General features: G+C 45.0%; 1 protein-coding gene across 1 annotated transcript; it reads right to left on the bottom strand.

Moving 5' to 3' along the window:
- Positions 1–1939: 1939 nt before the first annotated feature.
- ZBTB8B (zinc finger and BTB domain containing 8B) lies at positions 1940–19594 on the bottom strand. The gene is made up of 4 exons (XM_036885320.2): positions 19534–19594; positions 13406–14397; positions 4962–5140; positions 1940–2377 (listed from the first exon to the last, which is right to left on the bottom strand). Exons 2-4 carry the CDS (start codon positions 14352–14354, stop codon positions 2060–2062), a joined length of 1446 nt encoding a protein of 481 aa, XP_036741215.2. The 5' UTR covers positions 14355–14397; positions 19534–19594; the 3' UTR covers positions 1940–2059.
- Positions 19595–21039: the final 1445 nt, after the last annotated feature.

Below are 21039 nucleotides of genomic sequence, written 5' to 3'. Positions count from 1 at the left end.
AAAACTGGCAGAAGCATAAGGGCCTATTAAATATTATAAGGTAAAAGGTAGCCTAAAATACAACATAAAATTAAGTTCACTCATTAAAGGTCATTTTTTAAATCCTACTGTATCTTACAGTAAGGTTTCTCAACCTTGGTGCTCCTGACATTTTGGACTAGGTGATTCTTTGCTGTAAGGGGCCATCCATCCTATGCACTGTGGGTGTTTAGCAGCAGCCCTGGCATCTATTCACTAAATGCCAGCAGCACTCTGCCCTGAGTTTAACAGTAGAGAATGTCTCCAGACTTCGCCAGATGTCCTCTGGGGGGCAAAATCACCCCCAGTTCAAAGTCACTGTCTTACAGTTAAATTTGTAGTGTAAAATTTTTTATCTGGTACCCAGTGATATGAACAGGTCATGGAGTTCCTGAAGAGGATCATTGCTCTACCAGAGGAAGTAGGCAGAGAAGTTAACTGTGAGGTAGAAACGTCTTACTAAAACATCAGTAATAATTAAAACAGAATAAACAAAAATATCAAACCTAACTCCTTGACAGGTGTTATCTTCTACACACTTAGGTTTCCCTTTGGCTAAGCTCTCTCTTTTAAAACATAGCTAATATTTCCATTTTAGGTAAGAAAAGTGTTTCTGGTCCTTGCTGATTTTCAATTGGTAACTCTTGATCTAAAACAATAATTTTCAAGCTATCTGTAGTAAAAGACCAGTTTTTAAATTTCTAATCTACTGCAGACCAACACAGGGTCCTACTATGTGGAAGGTATCAAAGAATTGAGAGATGAGCAGCTAAGCTGTCAGGAGCACAGAGTTTGAGCAGCACCATTCTGGGGTTCTAACTTCTATTGAGAAGTGCAGTTCACAAGCCAATTTATAATTTTTTTATTATCTTTTTTGTTCCAGAGGCAGAAAGAAGAGTGACTTTACCACCTTTTGAAACTCAACTATACTAAAATTATAGCAAGAAAAGGGATTTCTTTAAAATCCATTTTCAATACTTTAACCTAAGACAAAATTATCAAAGTGCTTTAAATATCCTTAATCCCCAATATTTCCTGCTCTTCAGCTTTTTAAAGAAGCACAGCCTTTTTTGGCAGAATAATTGTATGGCTGCAAAGTGGGTGAAAAGCAGGTTGGTTTTAAAAACTTGTTCTACTAAAGTTCTACTAACCTCTTTACCTCCAGAGGATCTTGTAAAAGGTAAACAATTTAGAAATATAACTTGTTTATACAGGCTTAGACTTTCCCTCCAATTAAAGTTCATGAATATTCATGAATAAGTAAAAGCTTGTTGGCAATGGCTATATCCACAGCAGCAGCTCTTAGAAACGGCTGGAAAAGGCAGGGGAGCATTCTGAGTTTAGCCCAAATGACTTATCTTATGATCACAAGATAGGTTATCTGTGTGCGTATAATTGTCAAATACCAAACCAGACAGGAAAGCCACCCAGACCTGGGCTCACAGTCTCCCTTCCCAGGACTACTTTAAAGTTTAATTCAACTGGGCAAGTCAGAGTGACGTAGGAGCCTTTCAGCTCATTCCCATGCTTGTCTGCACATAAATACTCCCAGCCTTCAACACTATAGTCTTAGATTTAAAAAGTAACTTTTATAATCATGTAGCCAGGCAGCCCAGCCTGCCTTATATAGATGAAGCTTTCTAATACCTCATTAGAAAATTAAAACATGGAATGCATATGGAGAAGCTTGACAAAAGTTAAGATTGATCTTAAAACTTAATACATTCTTGTCCACCTTTTCTGAGAAAGAGGGTGACGACAGAGGATTGAGACCATATGGAAACAAGCATGGCAATTTTATCTTTCACCTAAGCAGAGTCTGGATGCACAACAGGAAAAGCAGGAAGTCTCAGGCCCAGCAAAGTCCTCAAAACCAAGGGCAGCACACTAAAAAGCCATGAATTCTTTGAGTCACAAAATCCAATGCATTAACAGTGAAAACATGTTTCTCTCAGCATTCCACAAAATTGGACAAATGGTGGCTTTCAACCACAGAATGAGCAATAATAAATTCTAAAACCTCTTGCACGCCAATTTGTTGCTATGTAAGCGTCTCTGCATCTGATAAGGTGGGCCGAGTTGGCAGTCTGTCATAGGAATCATCTCCGGTGGGGTCGTTTTCCTCACCAGACTCCACATAGATGGGCCAGTCATTGTCTGTGTCACTCTTCTCTTGGCTTTCGGATGAAACCTCCACCAGGCTAAGGTTGATGGGCACCAGATAGTCCTCATCATCATGTGCGTCTGTAACGCAAGTGCAGCTGTCACACAGCCCAAAGCGCCGCAGCCCCTGTGACAGGTGACTGGTGAAGGTTCTTCTGCAGCCCTTGCAGATGATCGGACGGTTGGATCTGTGCACCTAAAATCACAAGTTAACATCCAGAAGAGGGGCTGCGCCCTGGCCTTGAAGGCCCCCCATGATCTGGCCCCAGGATGAACCCATTGCTCCTCACCTGGCCCCTTGCTCTCTCTGCCACAGCTGCAGCCTCACCAAGATCTTTTCCACCCCAGAGCCATTGGACGTGCATGGAACGTGCCCTCCTCTCCACGGACAAGCATACCCCCTACTAGTGCATTCAAAGGAATCATCTTTGATGCTCCTGGTTAGGTCCCTCAGCTATATATTCTCACATGTCTGATTTTGTTGTACTGCTAACAAATTGTTGGTAAAATTCACTAGACTATAAGCTCCAAGAGGGCAGGGACTCATTCATATTCTCTGTTCTCTGTCACATTTGTTACTATACCCCTAGTGCTTGGCATATAAAGGGTCTTCGATGAACTGATTAGGATTTTAGGCATAGCTTCTTATGTACCTTGGACTTGGTTACTTATTAGGAAGGTAGATTTGCTGGACAGTGTATTCCCCAAACGTGGCACTTGCATGTTCATTGACAAATGCACTCCTCATTTATAAGAAGCACTTTACATGCTAGAAAAAAACCCTACCTCCAGCCCCATGCAGCATTCTGAAGGCAGGAGTTGCAAGGGTCCCCTCTGTATAAGGAACCATCTAATGTGTGAACTCTCCAGGAACTCCAGCCAAAAGGGGCCCTGGATGTCCAAATCAAATCAAAGCCTCTCTTTTAGAGAGCTCTGGATGGAGGATGCACACAAGAGGTGGAGACAGAGAGAAATGATGCAACAGAAGGGCCAAGAACACAATGCCCAGATCGCCAGAGCTGACCATTACATCCTGACCAATGTCCCTGCTGTCCATGAGGTTCCTTGGGCTTCCAATGCTAAACCACCAACACCTGAGCCAACCTGAGCGTGTATCTGACCTTTGCAACCTGACAGGGCCTTTGAATGCCACCTCTTTGGGCTACAGTACACTGGACTCTGTGTAACATACAAGATAGAGGGAATGAAGATTCCAATGAATGAAACATCTTAGAGGCACCCAAGGACCTACTGCTGCCAAGACGGACTGGAGATATAATTTGGAAACAAACAAACAAAAACTTAAAACCTTGGGATGAGGCCATTCTCAAACAAGTGTGCTAGGGCCAGCACTGAGAGCAGAGGCAATCAGTAACCTTGTACTTATGTTAAATCTGAATTCTTTCAAAACCATAATTCACATACAATAAAATTCACCTTTGAAGTGTACAATTAAGTAGTTTATTCACAAGGTTGTGCAACCATCACCACCTCCTAATTCCAGAACGTTTTCATCACCCCATAAAGAAACCTGTGCCCACTCACTGCTACCCCTCTCCCATTCCCACATACCCCTTCCTCCTTTTTATGGCTGAAAAATAGTCCATTGCATGGCTATACTACATTTTGTTCATTCATTCATCAGTTGTCTCCACTTTGGGGCTATTATGAATAATGCTGCTATGAACATTTGTGTGCAAGTTTTTGCATGACTGTATGTTTTCAGTTCTTTTGGGTATATTCCTAGATGCAGAAGTTCTGGGTCCTATGGTAACTTTATGCTTAATTTTTGAGGACCCACTAAACTGTTTTCCACAGTGTCTGCACCATTTTACATTTTCACTGGCAGTGTATGAGGGTTCCACTTTCTCTGCATCCTCACCAATGCTTCGTAATTGCCTGTTTTTTATTATAGCTCATCTTAGTATGTGTGAAGTAGTATCTCACTGTGGCTTAGATTTGCATTTCCCTAATGACTACTGATGTTGGGCGTATTTTCATGTGCTTACTGGCCATGTATATATCTTCTTTGGAGAAATGTCTATTCACATCCATTGTTTAACTGCATTGTCTTTCTACTGTTGAATTCTAAGAGTTCTTTATATTCTGGTTATTACTAGAGTTACTAGGTCCTTAGCAGATAAATGATTCACAGATATTCTCTCCCATTTTGTGGGCTGTCTTTTCACATTCTTGATGGCATCCTTTGAAGTCCAAACCATTTTTATGTTGGATTTTCCAAAGACTGCCTTGTTCACAGATGATCTTAAATGCATCTTTGCCTCTCTAAATGGCCTACTTTTTAGCTGGTGGGAAGCACCCACTCATAGATAGAATCACATGGGCAGCCTGTGGGAGAAAAGATCCCCTTGGTCTAAAGCCCTTTCTACTGCCCACAGGTGGCCCTATCAATGGCGGCATCATCCTCCCCTGGGTGCTGGGGGAGAAACCAAGGATGCAGTTTGGCATCGCATCAGTGGGAACAGCCCCACAAGCCCCACTGTTCTCTGCCTTTTGACAACCATTCCTGCCACAGTTCTAAACTTTCTTGACTCTTCTCCCAAAAAAAAACTAGTCTGTTACCATATAAGTTTAACTTTCTCTAAGGGCCACCAACCCAGCTTTAATTTAGAAGTAGAAACACGTGTTTAAAAATACTCTGATAATACCCCAGGGGACAGAGGAGTAAAAGACAGGCTGGTCTACCCTTACAGTAGACAGATGTCAAGACCCCACCTGCCCACCTCCCCTTCCCCCGCCCCTACCACGGGGACACTTACGCTCAGCGCGTGACTCCGCAGGTGCTCCTGGCGAGTGAACCTCTTGCCACAGGTCTCACAGGGGTAGGGCCGCTCGCCCGTGTGTGAGCGGATGTGCCGCTTAAGGATGCCCTTCTGTTTGGCGGTGTAAGGGCAGAAAGGACACTTGTGAAGCTTGATGGGGACCACCAGCACATCACCTGGGGAACCACATGGGCCGATTTAGCTGCGCTGCAGGGAGCGACAACACCGGCCACCCTCCCGTACGTGGGATCCTGAGCTGCCAGTCCAACTGTACCACCTGCTCAGAGCAAGACGCTGTCGGTAAATTCCAACTACGGCTCTCAGTCAGCCAGAGGGTAAAGTGGGCTTCTGATCTATGGCTGCAGGAATGCCATAAGACACCAGCTCTCCAACCTCTCTGAGGCTCACAATTAGAAACACAGCTTACATTACAACCTCAGAACATACATGCCTTCCTGTGGGTAACCAGAAAGGCTTCCCAAAGCAACACTCACACTGAGAGCATCTCTTCTCCCTGATTTCATTTGAAGACAGTACTGACTGAGACCCTCTTATGGACTGAAATGCATTCACCCAAAATTCATACACTGAAGCCCTAACTCCCAAGGTGACTATACTTGAGACAGAGACTTTGAGGAGGTAATTAAGGTTAATTGAGGTCATGAATGTGGAGCCCTAATCGGATAGGACTGGTGACCTTCCGAGAAGAGGAAGAGACACTTGAGATCTCTTTCTCTCCACTTGTGCCCAGAAGTCCATGGGAGACCAGCATGAGGGCAGTGGTCTGTAGGCCAGGAAGAGGGCTCTCACCAGAAACCAGCCCTGCTGGCCCCTTGATCTTAGACTCTGAACCTCCAAAACCATGAGAAAATAAATTTATTTTGTTTAAGCCACTCAGTCTGTGGTTTTCTGTTATGGCAGCCTTTGACTAACAGACCTCCTGAATTAGCTCATAACCCTCAAAGTTTGAAAAACTCCGTTATGATGCACCAGACCGCTGGACCAGGACTCATGCTTTCTCTGACATTAGTCCGTAAGAATAGCTTCCAGGCATATACAGAAGAGGTCTGCTATGATGCAGACCCTAGACTATTTGGAATTCATATTAACTTTACATATCTGAAATCATCAAATAGGCAGGAATTCATTGAAATCTTTTTCCAATCCTTTTTTTTCATCTTGCTCATACAACCTAAGATGACAACATGACTATCAGCCCTATGAATAGCATCTGCTCTTTCCAAGTCTCCTCAGTTACCCTTATTGCAGTATTCCAAGATTTGTTCCCTCTATCCATGCCCTTCGGGATTCACAGACCGGCCATATCATATCATCATTAATGGAGGCACTAGTGACTCAAGACTTCTAGCACAGATACCTGGATGCAAAACTGAGCTCTACTACCTACCAGCTGTGTGACCTTGGGCATCTCACTTAATGTCTCAGTACCTTCCTTTCCTCATCTGTAAAGTAGGGGTGATAACAGTTCCCACCCTGTAGGATCGTGGTAAGAATGAAATGAAGTAGCACCTGAAGCACAGCACCTGGCACTTAGTAAACTCCTGTAAATGTCACATTTTTGTTACCATCATGATGTCCTTGGTGTTTCTTTTTTCTGGGACCCTCTCAGGACACCTAGTTGGGCTCCTTCGGTTTTGAGGTGCTGTTATGGCAAGCCGAATTCCACCTGAGAATCCAGCAGCATTCTGTGTAAGGGTGGAGACTATTCTCTTTGGTTTCTAGTTCCCATCTGGATAATGCCTAATATTCTGCATTATCTGTAGTAACTCCAAAATCTGCTTCCTAGAATAAAAGCAGCAGCTCATAGCTCATCACCACATACATATGATGGGTTATTTTATTTCTCACTGATCACACTGGTGCTGAAACACCAGTGTCCTGCTCACTCCTGACAGTGTGGAATTCTCTTGTCCCTTATCCCCCTCAGCCTGGTCTTGAACTACACCTTCTTCCCAATTACAAAAACATTGAGTACAATGGGTCCAGCATTAGTTAGCCCTTGGGGGAAAAAGGAAAGTCCAAGGAAAAACCATTTCTCTCCCAGAAAAGTACAAATTACTGCAACACTTTCCCTTCTCTCTCATGGTCTGATTCCCCCAATGCAACAGTTCACTTGAATTCCTATTACGCCCAGGCACTGTGTCAAGGTCTGTTTTTACCAAGACACGTCTCCTCTCTCAAGAAGTTAAGTCTATCAGAAAAGACATGTAAACAAATTCACACAATATAATGTAGCACATGCAAAATTCAAAGTGATGAAGAAATTAGACAAGAAAATAATGAATTCTCACTAGGAGTTCAGAGAAGTTTTCATAGGAGAGGTGATTTTGAGCAAGGCTTTAAGGGATGAGTAGGAGTTCACCAGTTCAAGCCAGAGAAAGGTATCTCAGATAGAGGAACAACATATGTTTAGGCACAGAGGTAAATGAGAATATGAAACATAAAGCAACGTTGGCGGGGTAGGTGGGTGAGGAATAAGCTTGAGGCAGGGACAAGAACCAGGCTGTGAAGGTCACATTCATTAATTTATTCAACAAATTTATACTGAGCACCTACAATGTGTCAGGCTGTGTTCTAGGCCCTGAGAAAAAAGCAGTGAATGGAAGAGACAAATATCCCTGCTTTCATGACACCTCATGACTTGGACTTTATTCTGTAAGCAGCTAGGGCTTTTAGCAAAGGAGGTACATGGTGGGATTTGACTTTTAAAAGATCCCTCTGGGAACAATGCAGGGAAAGGATTTAAGAGAGGCAAGATTAAAGGCAGGAAGTGCAGGTGGGACGGGATGGGAGACAACAGGAGCTAAAGCAGTGGCCGTGGAGGTGGAGGTGAGGAAACACCTTTAAGAAGTAAAACCAGAAGTACTGGTGACCCCGTAGGGGAGAGACGAGAAGGGAAACACAGAAGATTCTAAATGCCATGGTTCCGGGTTAGCTGATTTGGTAGATAACAGTGGGGTAAACTGAGGCAGTGACAGAGAAGGAATGAGGAGTGCAGTTCAGATGTTACTGTTTGAGGCAGGCCCAGGGCATCGATGAGGGAACACCTAGGTTAGACAGATAAATCTGGAGCTCAGGAAAAGAAGGGAAGACGAATACAGTGTTCAGAGTCCTTGAAAGCAGATTGGATTAGTTGGTTTAACTGATACCTGGCTCTCCCCTGAGCACCCTGCTTCCCTTATCCATAGTCCTGACACCCCTGGGTTGGAGGTGTGAAGGGTACTCCCTGTGCTTCACTGTCATCTCCAGACCACTGCCCCTCCATCCTAAAAAACCCTAAGCTCTTTTGAAGCTCAGACCATCAGGTGATAGCACAGCTACACCCCCTTGGTACAGGCACCCAGGAGCCCCTAGTTCACCTCCTCATTCCTTGGAGATTTGATCACACTGCCTTCAAACACAATACCTGGCAGACTTCTTGGTGTGAATACCAAAAATAACCCTTTCAACACCTTGGCCTTTCTGTCCCTTGACCTTCTTTCCTCCAAAGACATTGTTCTCTACCCTACCTTGTCACCCAATCACAGACCAGAGCTCTCAATTCTACCTGCATATTAGAATCACCAGGGAAACTTAAAATTTAAAAATACTGACATCCAATCTCCATCCCAAGCAGCATATTTGTAAAGCACTCTCCCCATTCTAATGTACAGTCAGGCATCAGACTCATGGCCCATCACTAGATATTGCCAAGAACTGTATTCCCACCATAAGCCACACTTTGGGCACCCCACGTCCCAATCACTATCTCATACCTTTCCAGCTCACCCCTTAAGTGTCCTTTGTCTGCCGGGATCTCCGAGCCATAGACTATGCTGCCATTTTACTGCTCTTCACATCTTCAAGTCCTCACGCCTCTCCTTTCCCTGTTTAGTGCCCACAGTCCATCAGGGAAATCACTCCTTTGCACACAACTACAATTGTCTTAGTCCTCTCTTTCCCTCTAACAGCATTCACCTGGTTAAACCCTGGTTAAATACAACTCTCTGCCTATTCCATACCTGAAAAAAGGCAAGTTAACATCACTGGAGGAAAATACACAACTGTGTGCTCTGGTCTCACCTTAAATCTATCTGATCACCATCATCTGACCACTAATATCAAGAGTCCTTGGTTCTGCCCAAGCACTCTACTTCCCTGGCTCATTCATTCTCCCACTCTTCTCTACGACAATTTACACCTTCCCTCTGCGAAAACCTCCAGCCTCTCCTACACCCTCCCCACTTTCAGCTGCTGCCTTTGCTTCCTGAATAACTGAAGAGGAGAAGCAATCAGAAGAGAACTTCTACATGCTCCCAGCCACCCCTCCAAGCCCCCATGGGAACACATATGATCTGCCTTCACTCCTATTAATAGGAACGAACTGTCCTTCCTCCCATCCAAGGCCAGGCCATCCCCCAACTTATAGATGGGACCCCCCTCTATCAGTTTTCTCCTCCATCATCAATTACCCTCCCTTCTCCTGGATCATTCCCATCAGTAAGTAAGCATGCTTTCAGCTCCTCCACCTTAATAACTTGACTTCATATCCCCTTTCAGCCACCAAGGCATTTCTTTGTTCTCTTCACAGGAAAACTCCTTGAAAGAAGCATCTATACTCATTATCCTCACATCCATTTTGGCAGTTCTCTTTCAGGCCTACTCCGTTTGGTCTGTCACCGATACTGCTCTTGTCAAGCTCCCCAGTGACCTCTCCATCGCTAAACCAATGATCAGTTCTCAACCTACCTATGCCCATTACTGGACATAATTTATTGCTCCTTTTTCTTGAAACTCTTCCCTTGGCATCCACTGCTCTTTCTTGATTTCACTGCTACCTCACTTTCTGCCCCTTCTCAGTCTCTTTTCTGGTTTCTCCCTATGTTCCTGACCTCTAAATGCTGGATTTTCCCAATGCTCAGTCCTTAGATCTCTTATCTTCTCCTTCTAGGTCTATAAGTTAATAGGATATATAGGTTTTAAATTCCATGGACTGGTTAATGACTCAAATTTTTATCTGAGCTCTGACCTCTCCCCGGAACCCCAAACGTATGGCTGCACTTGCTCCCTGGACTTCCCCACTTGGATATCCAACAGGCATCACCAACATGGCCAAATCATTGCTCAAGCTAGAAACCTCAGGGTCACCCTGAACTCCTCTCTTTCTCACACTACTCATACAAGCCATCAGCAAACATAGTTGGCCCTGAGAGACAGTATAGTCCTCACCCAACCACATGTCCCCTCTGTGCTGCCACCACATGGATTCAAGGAGCACGTCTCACCTGAAGCACTGCAGTGACCTCCTAAGTGCTCTTGCTTCCAGCCTTGCTCTCCAACAGACTACAGAGGAGCACAGCCTACAGGGAGCAACGGTGGAAGCAGACGGTCACTTAGGAGGCTACCCCACACAGTACCCAGAGGGATCCTTTTAAGATATGTCATTTCAAGTCACCCTAGCTGAGAACCTCCAGTGGCTTCCCTTCTCAGAGTAATATCCAAAGGCCTTCTCGTGGCCTTCAAGGCCTCATGTGGTCCGCCCTCACCCACAGTGTCTGACCTCATCCCTCAACACTCTGCCCTGCTCACTCCAGCCGCTCCAGCATCCTGCTGTCCCTTTGGCTTACTAGCCAAGTGTGATCCTGCACCTGGGTCTGCACGCCTTGCTCTTCTTTCTGCCTGGGATGTTCTTCTCCCTGATACCTGCACAGTTTGCTCTCTTACTCCCTGAGGGTTCTGCTCGAAGACCACATGTTAGAACAGCCTTCCTTGTCAACACGAAATAAAGTAGCATCCCCTTCACGCTCTATCAGCCTTTTCCCTGCTTTAGTTCCTCTTCATGTTATATATTTACTTATTTGTTTATTGTCTGTTTTCCTACGCTACAGTGTCAGCTCCATGAGGACAAGGACTGTCTTTTGTTCACTGTGATTAGCAGTGCCTGGCATAGAGGATATGCTCTGTTAAATAAATGAATGAACGGGAATGATACGATGTTGCAGAAGCAAGCCAATGATGGAATCCTGGACGCACTGACATTAAATGACCTCAGGATGAGCCTGAAAAGAAATGGGCAGAAGCAAGAGCAATGGGCACTCATGGTATCAGAAGCAGGGGGAAGAAATAATTTCAAGAAGGAAAGGTCAGAGTCAACTATCAAGAGAAGTTAAGTAAGGTTAACATCTGAAACAAATTACTCCGTGTCAGCTAGAAATGTACACCTGACCCCATCCTAGCAGTTGCAGCGGTGTGTAGGGCGTAGAAGCTGGGCCGCTGTGGGCTGAGAAGAGTGGGAAGTAAAACAGTGGAGGTAGCCAATGTAGACAAACTTTCCAAGAAGTGATGGGGAGATAGCCAATGTAAATGGATTTTTAAAGAAGCAAAGGGAGGTGCTGGAGTTGGGGCTGGAAGGTCAGGGAGGACCTTATGCTTTGACAGCGTCTGCTAATGTCAGGGATGAATGTGGATACAGGATTACTGTAACTGGTCTCCCTTCTCCACACCAACTTGTGCTGAGACCAAATTAATCTCCCTGAAGCACAGATCCTGTCTCCTCCCAAGCTCAGAAACTACAAAACTTCCACTATGCCCACAGATAAAACTTCATGTCTTGGCATTAATTTTCCACGATCTGAACTCCAAACAACTTCCCCCATGTCTCCTCTCCTCATCCTCAGATGCCACATTCATAAAGCCTCCTTATTCTCCCAGTCAGAAGCCAATTCTCCTGCTTTTGGAGCTATGTGAAACTCACACCTCCATCTGTCTTCCAGCCACGCACCTTTCTACGATGTGATGCCAATTACACACGTCTCATCTCCTCTAAGATACCATTAGTTCTTTGAGGGCTGGATCTATATCTGTCTTATCTTTGTATATATACTTTGGATAAAAAATCCAAGCAAATAAATCAATGGCTAAACAAATCTGTCCTACTCAGTGCCTTGGGACTTGGAATAAGTTGACCCTGGAGTCCCGTGAATGGAATCGAAACCTGACAAGACAATGTGGCTGGGGGCCAGGGGGCTGCCTTGCCATGGCACCCTGTAGTTGGAGACCTGACTTCACAGATAGACTGGACTTGCATGAAGATGGCATAGAGCTGAAGTACTAAGTCTTGGTACTTGTGCTTATAGGCAGAGAGTTTGGAAGATCGAATCACTGTGCTGAAGCCCTCTATCCACTTGTGCCACTTCACAGTTCGCTTAGTGAGTGAAATGAAGCCAGCCCAGGTTTCTAGTTTTAGCCGTACCACTTACCCGTTCCGCATTCTTAGGTAATCCATTAAACCTTTCTGGGTCTCAGCTTCTCCACACTTCCTCTGCCAAACTCACAGGGCCTGACATGGGTCTAATGGCTGTGAGAGGGCAGGTGCAGTCTGTGCAGCACTATCATACACCCGGAAATGAGACGGCCCCATGTTCCCACAGCGTGTTCATGAAACACAGCCACTATCTTCGAAACGCTGGGTAAGCCAGTGTCTCTGAGAACCAGAAACAGCATTTTCAAGTTTTTCAAGTCTAGTTTCAATCATACAGAGCGTTTTTGCTTAAAAAAAATGAAATTGAAGTTGCAAAGACAGTTATTTGGTAACAAAAGCAGCTGATCTCCTTTGTTTAAAATCCTTTCACTGCTCAATATTGACGGGTAAATTAGAATTGTGATTCACTAATTTCTTGGCTTGAGGTTCTGGAAGCCATAGGGTATTTTCATCAGTAAGGTGGCGGCCAAGACTATTTCTATCTCCTACAAGATACTTCACAATATAATTAAGAGTTAACCATGTTAACTCATCTCTTAGAATTAATTGTTAAGGGAAACAACCAAGTTATCTTAAAACACAGAAGCCTATCAAAGGATATAAGAAATTTAGTCACATGAAGCCAAAAGCCCACTCTAAAATATTCTTGAGTAGACAACACCATTAACCACGACATGTTAACTGAGTGTCTACTATGTGCCAGGCACCATGGTTGACACAAAGAAGTATAAATTTCCTACCTGTCTAGAACGTGTTGTCACACATAAGACAAAGTTTTGAAAACCTTGTCATTTGGTCCTCAACCTTGTGGGAAACGCAGGGCAGGGGTGATTGTCTGCTGAGCAAAACAGCTTTAAAGAGATTTAATGACTTAACCAGTCTCACTCCAGGTTAGAAGACAGTAGGTTCTTTCCATGTCTTCAAACTGCCCTCAACACTCTTATCCCCCAGTTGCAGAGGTAAAATACTAGCAAACATGAAGAGACAATGCCATGCACACAGTGGGTGGTCAGTTAATACCTACTGATGGCGGTGGTGGTAGTGATGATGTGGTGACAGTGATGGTGGTGGCAATGGCGGTGACCATGACCACGCTGCTGACGATGACAGGAGCCCAGCAGGCACAGATGTGCGTGCTACATGACTACTGGCCAAGACGATGAGTGCTAATGGAGCTCACCTGAGTCCTCTCCATACCAGGCAGTCTGGACACCCATCACGGAACTCATGGCTCCTCCTGCACCATCGGGTCTTCCCTCCAAACTCCGAGAAAAAGGATGGTCTGCATCATCTTTGCCCTGGACAGCACTGTTGCGCAGGAGAGCCTCCAGGAACTGCTTCACGTGGAAGTTACCGTAAGCCAAATCGATGGCCTGGCCACTGGGCAAACCCTCGTCCGTGTGGGTCAGGCTGAGCGGGGCAGCATAGTGCTGCAGCTGTTCACCAACCTCCACCTCCACTTCATCGGCGTCGAACTCCACCTTGGGCTCTATCTGTTTGGGCAGGCTGGAGAGGTCACTGTCGGATGAGCCACTGCCCTGGCTGTCTTTCACCACCATTTCCAGGGGGTGGCAGCCTCTGCAGCCACCACAAGGGGACTCTCTTGGACGGTCCACACTCTCTTCTCCCTCTGCTAGACAGGAGACCAAGCTCTTGGTGTCACAGGAGGTTCCTTCCCTGCCTGCACCGGGGCTTCCACTCTCTACCTGATGAGCCGCAGCCGCCGCCGCTGCCACCTCCTTCTCCATCTTTCGGCAGATATCGAGGGATGACCTGATGTATGTCTTGCAGAAGTTCACCACATCATTCATCTGCAGGTAGCTGGCGGCTGACATGACTTCAATCACGTTTTCCCCACACAAATCCAACTTCCCAGAATAGAGGAAATCTAAGATGGTGGAGAAGGCATCAGAGGTGACAATATCCAAAGAGGCGGTGCTGTGCCGCCCACTGTCCTGGATATAGTGAATGAGCAGGGCTCGGAAGTAGCCACTATTGGCAAACAAAATGTTCCTGTGGGCCTTGAAGATCCGCCCTTCCACAATGATGCTGCAGTCACAGAAAAAGTCCCTCTTCCGCTGTTCATTCAACTCTCCCAAGAGCTTGGCATAATAGGACTGTATCTCCATTTCTCCACCAGCTGCTGCTGCTGCTCAGAAGTAGCCTGTATCTCTGCCAAGATTTTTTAAAGTTAATTCACAAATCTCAACCTTACAAATAAGATGTTTGTCTTTAATTTAAAAAAAATTCTTCCAAAGACACTAGTTCAGTAGTGTCTTATGATACAGGCTGTTTGTCATCTAACAAAATTCAAAGGTTGTCCAGCTAGGTTAATTTATGAAAAACAACAAAAATAACTCCAGCTAACTGCACGTGGACACAGTATGTAATGTGTCACCTGGATTCTGTCAATGAATTTTTATAAAACCCCTATGATAAAACACCAGTCTTGCCCCCATCTCTCTGATAAGGAAATTGAGACTCAGAGCGGATAGGGTATGATCCAGCTATAACAGAGCCAGGACTCAAAACCAGGTCTGGTAGCCTCCAGGGCTCATGATCTTATGCACAACACTTTACAACTGACCCTTGCACAACATGGGTTTTAAATGTACAGGTCCACTAACAATGTGCAGTTTTTTTCAATAAATATATTGGAAAATTTCTGGAGATTTGTGATAATTTGAAAAAACATTTGCTTTCCTCTGGCTTATTTTACTGTAAAAATTCAGAATATAATACAGATGTAAAATGTGTGTTAAATTGGCTGTTTATGTTATCGGTAAGGCTTCTGGGCAACAGTAGGTTATTAGTAGTATGGATAAAATGAGGTACCTATGGCCAGGATCCTAACCTGAACCTAAACTACTTGATGATGTAACTGGCCTGCTGCTAGGCTACTGCTCCCACACCCACAGGCAATGAACTGTTAATTGACTGAGTCATTATATAAAGAGCTCTGCCCAGTGCTCTGGGCGGAGGCAGACACAAGAAGGATTACAGATCTGCAGACTGTTGGATGCAGAGTAACTCTTGTGCTGGACCTATCACCGGGAGAACAAGCCGGGTAATAAACCCTTTCACCCCAAGAGCGTTCCATTGTCATTCCTCGGTCTCAATGAATCCATAGTGAACTTGCCCAGGGCTGAAACCCATTGGCAAGACAAGCAGTTAAGTTTGGGGGAAGTCAAGAGTTATAGTCAGATTTTTGACTGCACGAGGGGCTGGAACCCCAACCCCGGAATTTTTCAAGAGTCAACTGTATTTTCTTCAAGGCTCAAAGTACAGAGAATACCCCAATCTAAGAATTACAGTCCAGTCTCCAGTGTCCTAATATGGAACACACAGACTGGCAAGACAGACTCAGCTCACACCTATTGTCTTCACTTTGTGGGAACATTTGGTGAATTCTTGGGCTAGCCAGCATGTATTCACCATTCTTATGGTTTTGATGCCCATTCTCATAGGGGGGAACCACCCTTACCCCATCCTGGACCATTCTTTGCATCAAGCTGGCGCCATCCCCAGGTTCCAAGTATGTTTGATGTAACACAGGTGAAAACAATCAACATATCCCACCCTCTGACCACAGGCTGGGAAATGGCTGTGTAGCTTGGTCAGAGCCAATGAAAAGCAATGAAATGTTTACTGGGGGTTCCAAAACAGAGCACTCTCTGCTCTGTGGGCATGTGGGATGTGAAGGATGCTGCTGCCTACCACCACGGGAACCAGCCTAGCAAAGATGACAGCCTAGAGCAGGCAGAAGCAACAGACAGGGCCTGGGGACACCATCTGAGCCCAACCCATGCTGTGCCAGAAGCCAATTAAGTCCCTTTTTGCCATAGCTGGTCTGAGTTGGGTTTTCTATCTCTTGCAACTGAGAGACTCCCAATTGATTGGCTCTCCTACCCTCGGTCTACTCCGTATTTTCTGGCCCTTGTCTGTCAGTGGACTACAAACCTTTGCAGGCATGAGACACATCTTATTTCATTTGATATCCACCATAGCAGCTGGCAGCGTGCTTTGGACAAAGTAGGTTTGTTAAATACAAAGCAATATTCCTTTCTTAACTGCTAAGTAGAACAGGTATAAATCAAGTTTAAAATTCTGCTAGAGGAAGACAGATGCTGACATTCCTTCCCCAAGCTCTCCCCTATATCTTTTCCCATTACACAAACCACAGCCACCCATGAATTGCCCCTTGTACTTACTGAACCACTGAGCTCAGAGAAGCTTCTACAGCCATGTACACATCATCTCCCTCTACTGGAACCAAAAAGGCTTGGTTAGAGCTGCCAACCACTGCTAACACCTCTTTATTTAACCTCTTCCTCTCTACAGAACACGACGATGCCTTATCCAACCAAAAATCAGGCACTCCCTCCCCAGAAAGGGTCCTTCCCCTGGCAAAAGAGATTCCCCAAGGCCTGTGCACCAACTGCACAGACTTTACTCCTAAAAGACCCACAACCACCTTATGAAACGGCAAGTTACACCTATTTTATACACATTTATAACAGTGATGCATAAAGTTTAGAAACTAGAGAACCAATTAGGGAGACAAGTGGAGAGGAGCCTGTGTAAGCAAGTACAGGGACAAACTTAAAACTGAGAACTGGCAGCCAGAAAAAAGTAGTAAGTTATGAAAATTAATTAATTAATAAAAGACCTAGGAATTTTTCAAAATATCAGCCTAAAGCCATTTAGCTAAGGGTATTAAATACTCATACATATTCAAAATGGTCTAAGGACATCACTAAATTATAGCCCAGGGCTATAATTGATAGGTCTAAGTCAAAAAGATTATTTTTTTATATTCATTTTAAACTCAAGGAAGTTACATCATAATTTGGGGAATTTTTTTTCATCTAAAGTAGTGTACATTAACATTTTGGTGGGGAAAGGAAGAGAACTGTCAGATATCTGAAAACTTCTTCCCAAATAAATGAACCCTGAAAGTTTTCACAGGACTAAGTTTTCACTTTCTTTCTCACCTCTTCCAACTGCTCCAACCAAGCCTTCCCAGCAGTTTCTGCTCCTGCCTCTGGCAATCAAAATATTAAGGGAAAACAAGATATAGGAAAATGCTACATATAAATTCTACATTCTACTCTTCCTCATAATTGAAAGAAAACCTACCAGACTGGTAAAATCACATTTTTTTATGTGATAATATCTACAGTTGACAGGAATATAATTTGTAATACCATTCTAGAAGAGAATTTGGTGATCGTCACCAAAAATTAAAATGCACACATCTTTTGCCCCTGAAATATCATTGCTAAAAATTTACCCTTTTGGATGTATTCCCCCAAAAATCAAATTATAAATTAAGAGATGTCCACTGCACCAGGTTTTTGTACTAGTGTAAAAGCAGAAAAAGTCTGAATGTCCACCAATAGGGGACAAGTTAAATCAATGAGGTATAATCACACAGTGGAATACCAGGCAACCCTGGAGTTGTGTATATTTTATAAAAAGGTCACCAAAGTACACTGACAGAAAAAGGCAAGATGCAAAACAAAATGTACAGTATGATCCCATCTTTAGACACGCTTTTCCTGGTATAGGCCCAATTTTTTTCTGGAAGGTTATACAGGCAAGAGTTAACAACAGATACCCTTGAGGAGATGGACTAGAGGTAGGTGTGTGGAGGAACCTTCACTTTTCATTTTCAACCTTTCTGTGCTGTTAGGATGTTCTACTACATGCATGTATTGTTTTTATTAAGTTTTTTAAAAAGGAGGAGGGGCAAAGGGGTAAGAAGTTGGCAAACCCAGGAGAGAAATACCTAAGTAGGCACAACATTCCCTAATTGCAGAATGGTCTTATCCTCAGGGCCTCCTTTCAGAGCACTCCCATCTTTCACATATTCTAGATTATACTAGGTCATATAAATACTCCCTAACGTTGCAAAAATCTATCCATAAATCTTTCCCCACTCCTGTGCTTGGCGTACACTGTGGAAATATTTATTCATATCAGGTCCACTTGCCTTCGGTGCTCTGCATCCCTGGAACATGTTGAGGGCACCGCTTCTCCCAGAAAAGAAGCTCTTAGGGTATACTCTTCTCAGAAGTACATGTACTCACATTCCAGCAGAGACCCTCCCAACCTTTCCTTGGTTCCAATTTAATTCTACAGCTACTGGCGCCATACAATGCCTGACACAAGAAAGATGGCAGAAACAGAAAAAGGAACCAAGTAAAGGCACACGTCCTCCAAGAGAGGGCAGATGCCAACACCACCCACCACCTGTAACAAATGGCCACATTACCCTAAGGGAATTCTAGCCAGATCACAAGACTGTGTTCATTCTGGTGCCAAAAGCAGCCTTGAATTCCACCAACTTTCTGACAAGACTCCTCCAGTTTCACCAACATGAGAATAATGAAAACCTGCCCACCAGTTGTTGGCATCTACTACTGAGCACTATTCCTCATGAAGCACTGGATGAAGTACTGTACAGGCACTAATTAATTTTAACCTCACAATAATCCAGTGCAGTAGATAGGATCATTTCATCCTCTTTTTCAGGAGAGGAAGTTGAGATTCAAATTTACAGCCAACACGGGGAAGCTAGGATTGGAACCGGATCAGTTTGATTCCAGAGTAGACATCCTTAACCATTATGCCAACGTGACTCCCCAAATCCTCCACGACACCATGAGGTTAGGGGAAGTCACTCCCTTCCCCAACGCATGGAGTGGAGGGGAGGGGAATGACACGGGAGACGAGTTTCCATTTTCCACGGGAGAGAATTTCAGGGTCAGCTGCATCTTTGGGTCACCTGATTAACTGCTCCTAAGTCAAAAGCAGTATCTTCCCCCTTGCAGACCCAGACGACCCCGCGGATATTACTGGAACCAGTTACTGGACACGGCCTTTGGCCTCCGAGGGTGAGAAAACGAAGCCTTAGCCCTCCCATGGCCTCCCGCGGACAAACTGCGGGGGGAATTGCCCCAAGCCGGCCGAGCCCTCGCGCCCCGGCACCATCGGAATTAGCCAGAACCCCGACCAGCGGCTGGACGACGCGGGAGGGCAGCCCACTGCCCGGGAAGGCGGGGCATCAGCCGCCGGGCCACCCTCCCCACGCTGGAGGGGAGGTAGCGTTCTGTCCTCCAGCGCAGGTTCGCGCGCCGGAGGTCTCGGGAGTAGCCAGGGCCCACCGATCCGCGGGAGAGCCAGTTACTGGACACGATCTTTGGCCTCCTTCCCTGCCCGCTGTCTCCCGCCGACCTCGCTGGTGCCCTGAAACCTTCCCAAGCCAAAGAAAGCGGCGGCGTGAACCCGCTTCTTGGTTCTCACCTTCCAGCGGGTTCCAGCCGCGCGGCCGTCGTTCTACGAGCACCGACACGCCCCTCTTTCATTCACCTGTCGCCCTCCCGGTGAGAGGCGGGGCAGCTGACCAATCACTGGGCCTTCTGGGCTTATTAAGGCGGGCCCTCCGGCCAGCAGGTTGGTCAATGGCCCGACGCCCCCTCTGGAGGATGCGCTCTAAAGGCTCCAGTGCTCGCGGGGTGATGGGAGTTGTGGTCTCAGAGTTCGTTATTCGGGAAAAGATATAGTGGACAAAACTACAAGTACCAAGATGCCAAAAGGAACAAGAACCAGCTCTTGTAAAAGGCGGGACGGAGCTCGATTCGATCTCCTGAGTCCCACTTGAGGGACCGGGTAAGTATTAAGTCTCTTTGTCCGGAGAGCTAAACGCACATTGTGCATATTAATGCAGCTAGAGAATAAGGACTAAGACCCCGAGTCCGCACACATTTTACTTGCCCGCACTCTCCCGAAAGATTCCTGAAATGAGTGAAATGGTTTAATCTACTCAACAGGTTTTGTTGAACACCCGTAACACTCTCTTCCCTTAAAAGGTTCTCAGGCTCATATATACAAGTGAAAATAGTTAAATAGCGGCATATGATACTAACCGTGCACGCACGTTCTGGTAAGTCTGTGAACAAGATACTAGGGAGGAAGAATCTTTCCACTTCACTGTTCTTCTAACTGCTCTAGGAATCAAGTTGACATGAGGCACATTAACAGGAGAAAAGAACAAAATTTAAATAGGTACAGAGTCCCAGTAATGAAACTGAGACCCAAAGATATGACCAGGGCATGCAGCTTTTATACATTTTGGACAAAGAGACATAATTTGTGAGGAATTGACAGGACAAAGAAAACATGTTTGGGAGCTTCAATTAGTAAGGAATTCTAAACAGCATTTAGGCTGGGGTAGTAATTAGTAAAAAAGTAACAATATTTGTCTATATAGACTTCTTGGCTCTGAATTCCCTGTCTCTGGTGACAAGGATGTCTACCTTCCAGGAACAGGGAGGGTGCCTTTCATATGGAAGATTTATTTCCTGGTTTCAGTGGGGACAGAGGAGGATCAGAATATCCTTTTTGCACCACCTATTTCTCCAGTTGCTTTAATTTAAAGTAATCAGTATACTAGAGTGGCATATTTTGGGGCAGCCTACCCTTGGTCCCTTACAAAGACAAAACAGGTGTCAGCTCCAAAACAGGAGCTAGTTCTAATGGGGGAGTGTATTAGTTTGCTAGGGCTGCTGTAACAAAGTGCCGTGAAATGGCTTAAACAACAGAAGTTTATCGTCTCGTAATCCTGGAGGCTAGAAGTCCAAAATCAAAGTGTGGGCTGGGTTTGTTCCTTCTGAAGGCTATGAAGGAAGGATCTCTTCCAGGTCTCTCTCCTTAGCTTGTAGATGGGCATCTTCAGGTTCAGATAGCATTCTCCCTGTATATGTCTCAGTGTCTAGATTTCCTCTTTTTATAAGAACACTAGTCATATTG

The sequence above is a fragment of the Manis pentadactyla genome, chromosome 4 (assembly GCF_030020395.1).
Source record: "Manis pentadactyla isolate mManPen7 chromosome 4, mManPen7.hap1, whole genome shotgun sequence".
NCBI lineage: Eukaryota > Metazoa > Chordata > Mammalia > Pholidota > Manidae > Manis > Manis pentadactyla.
The sequence above is the reverse complement of the archived record's forward strand: the minus strand, read 5'-3'. Positions and strand labels throughout refer to the sequence as shown.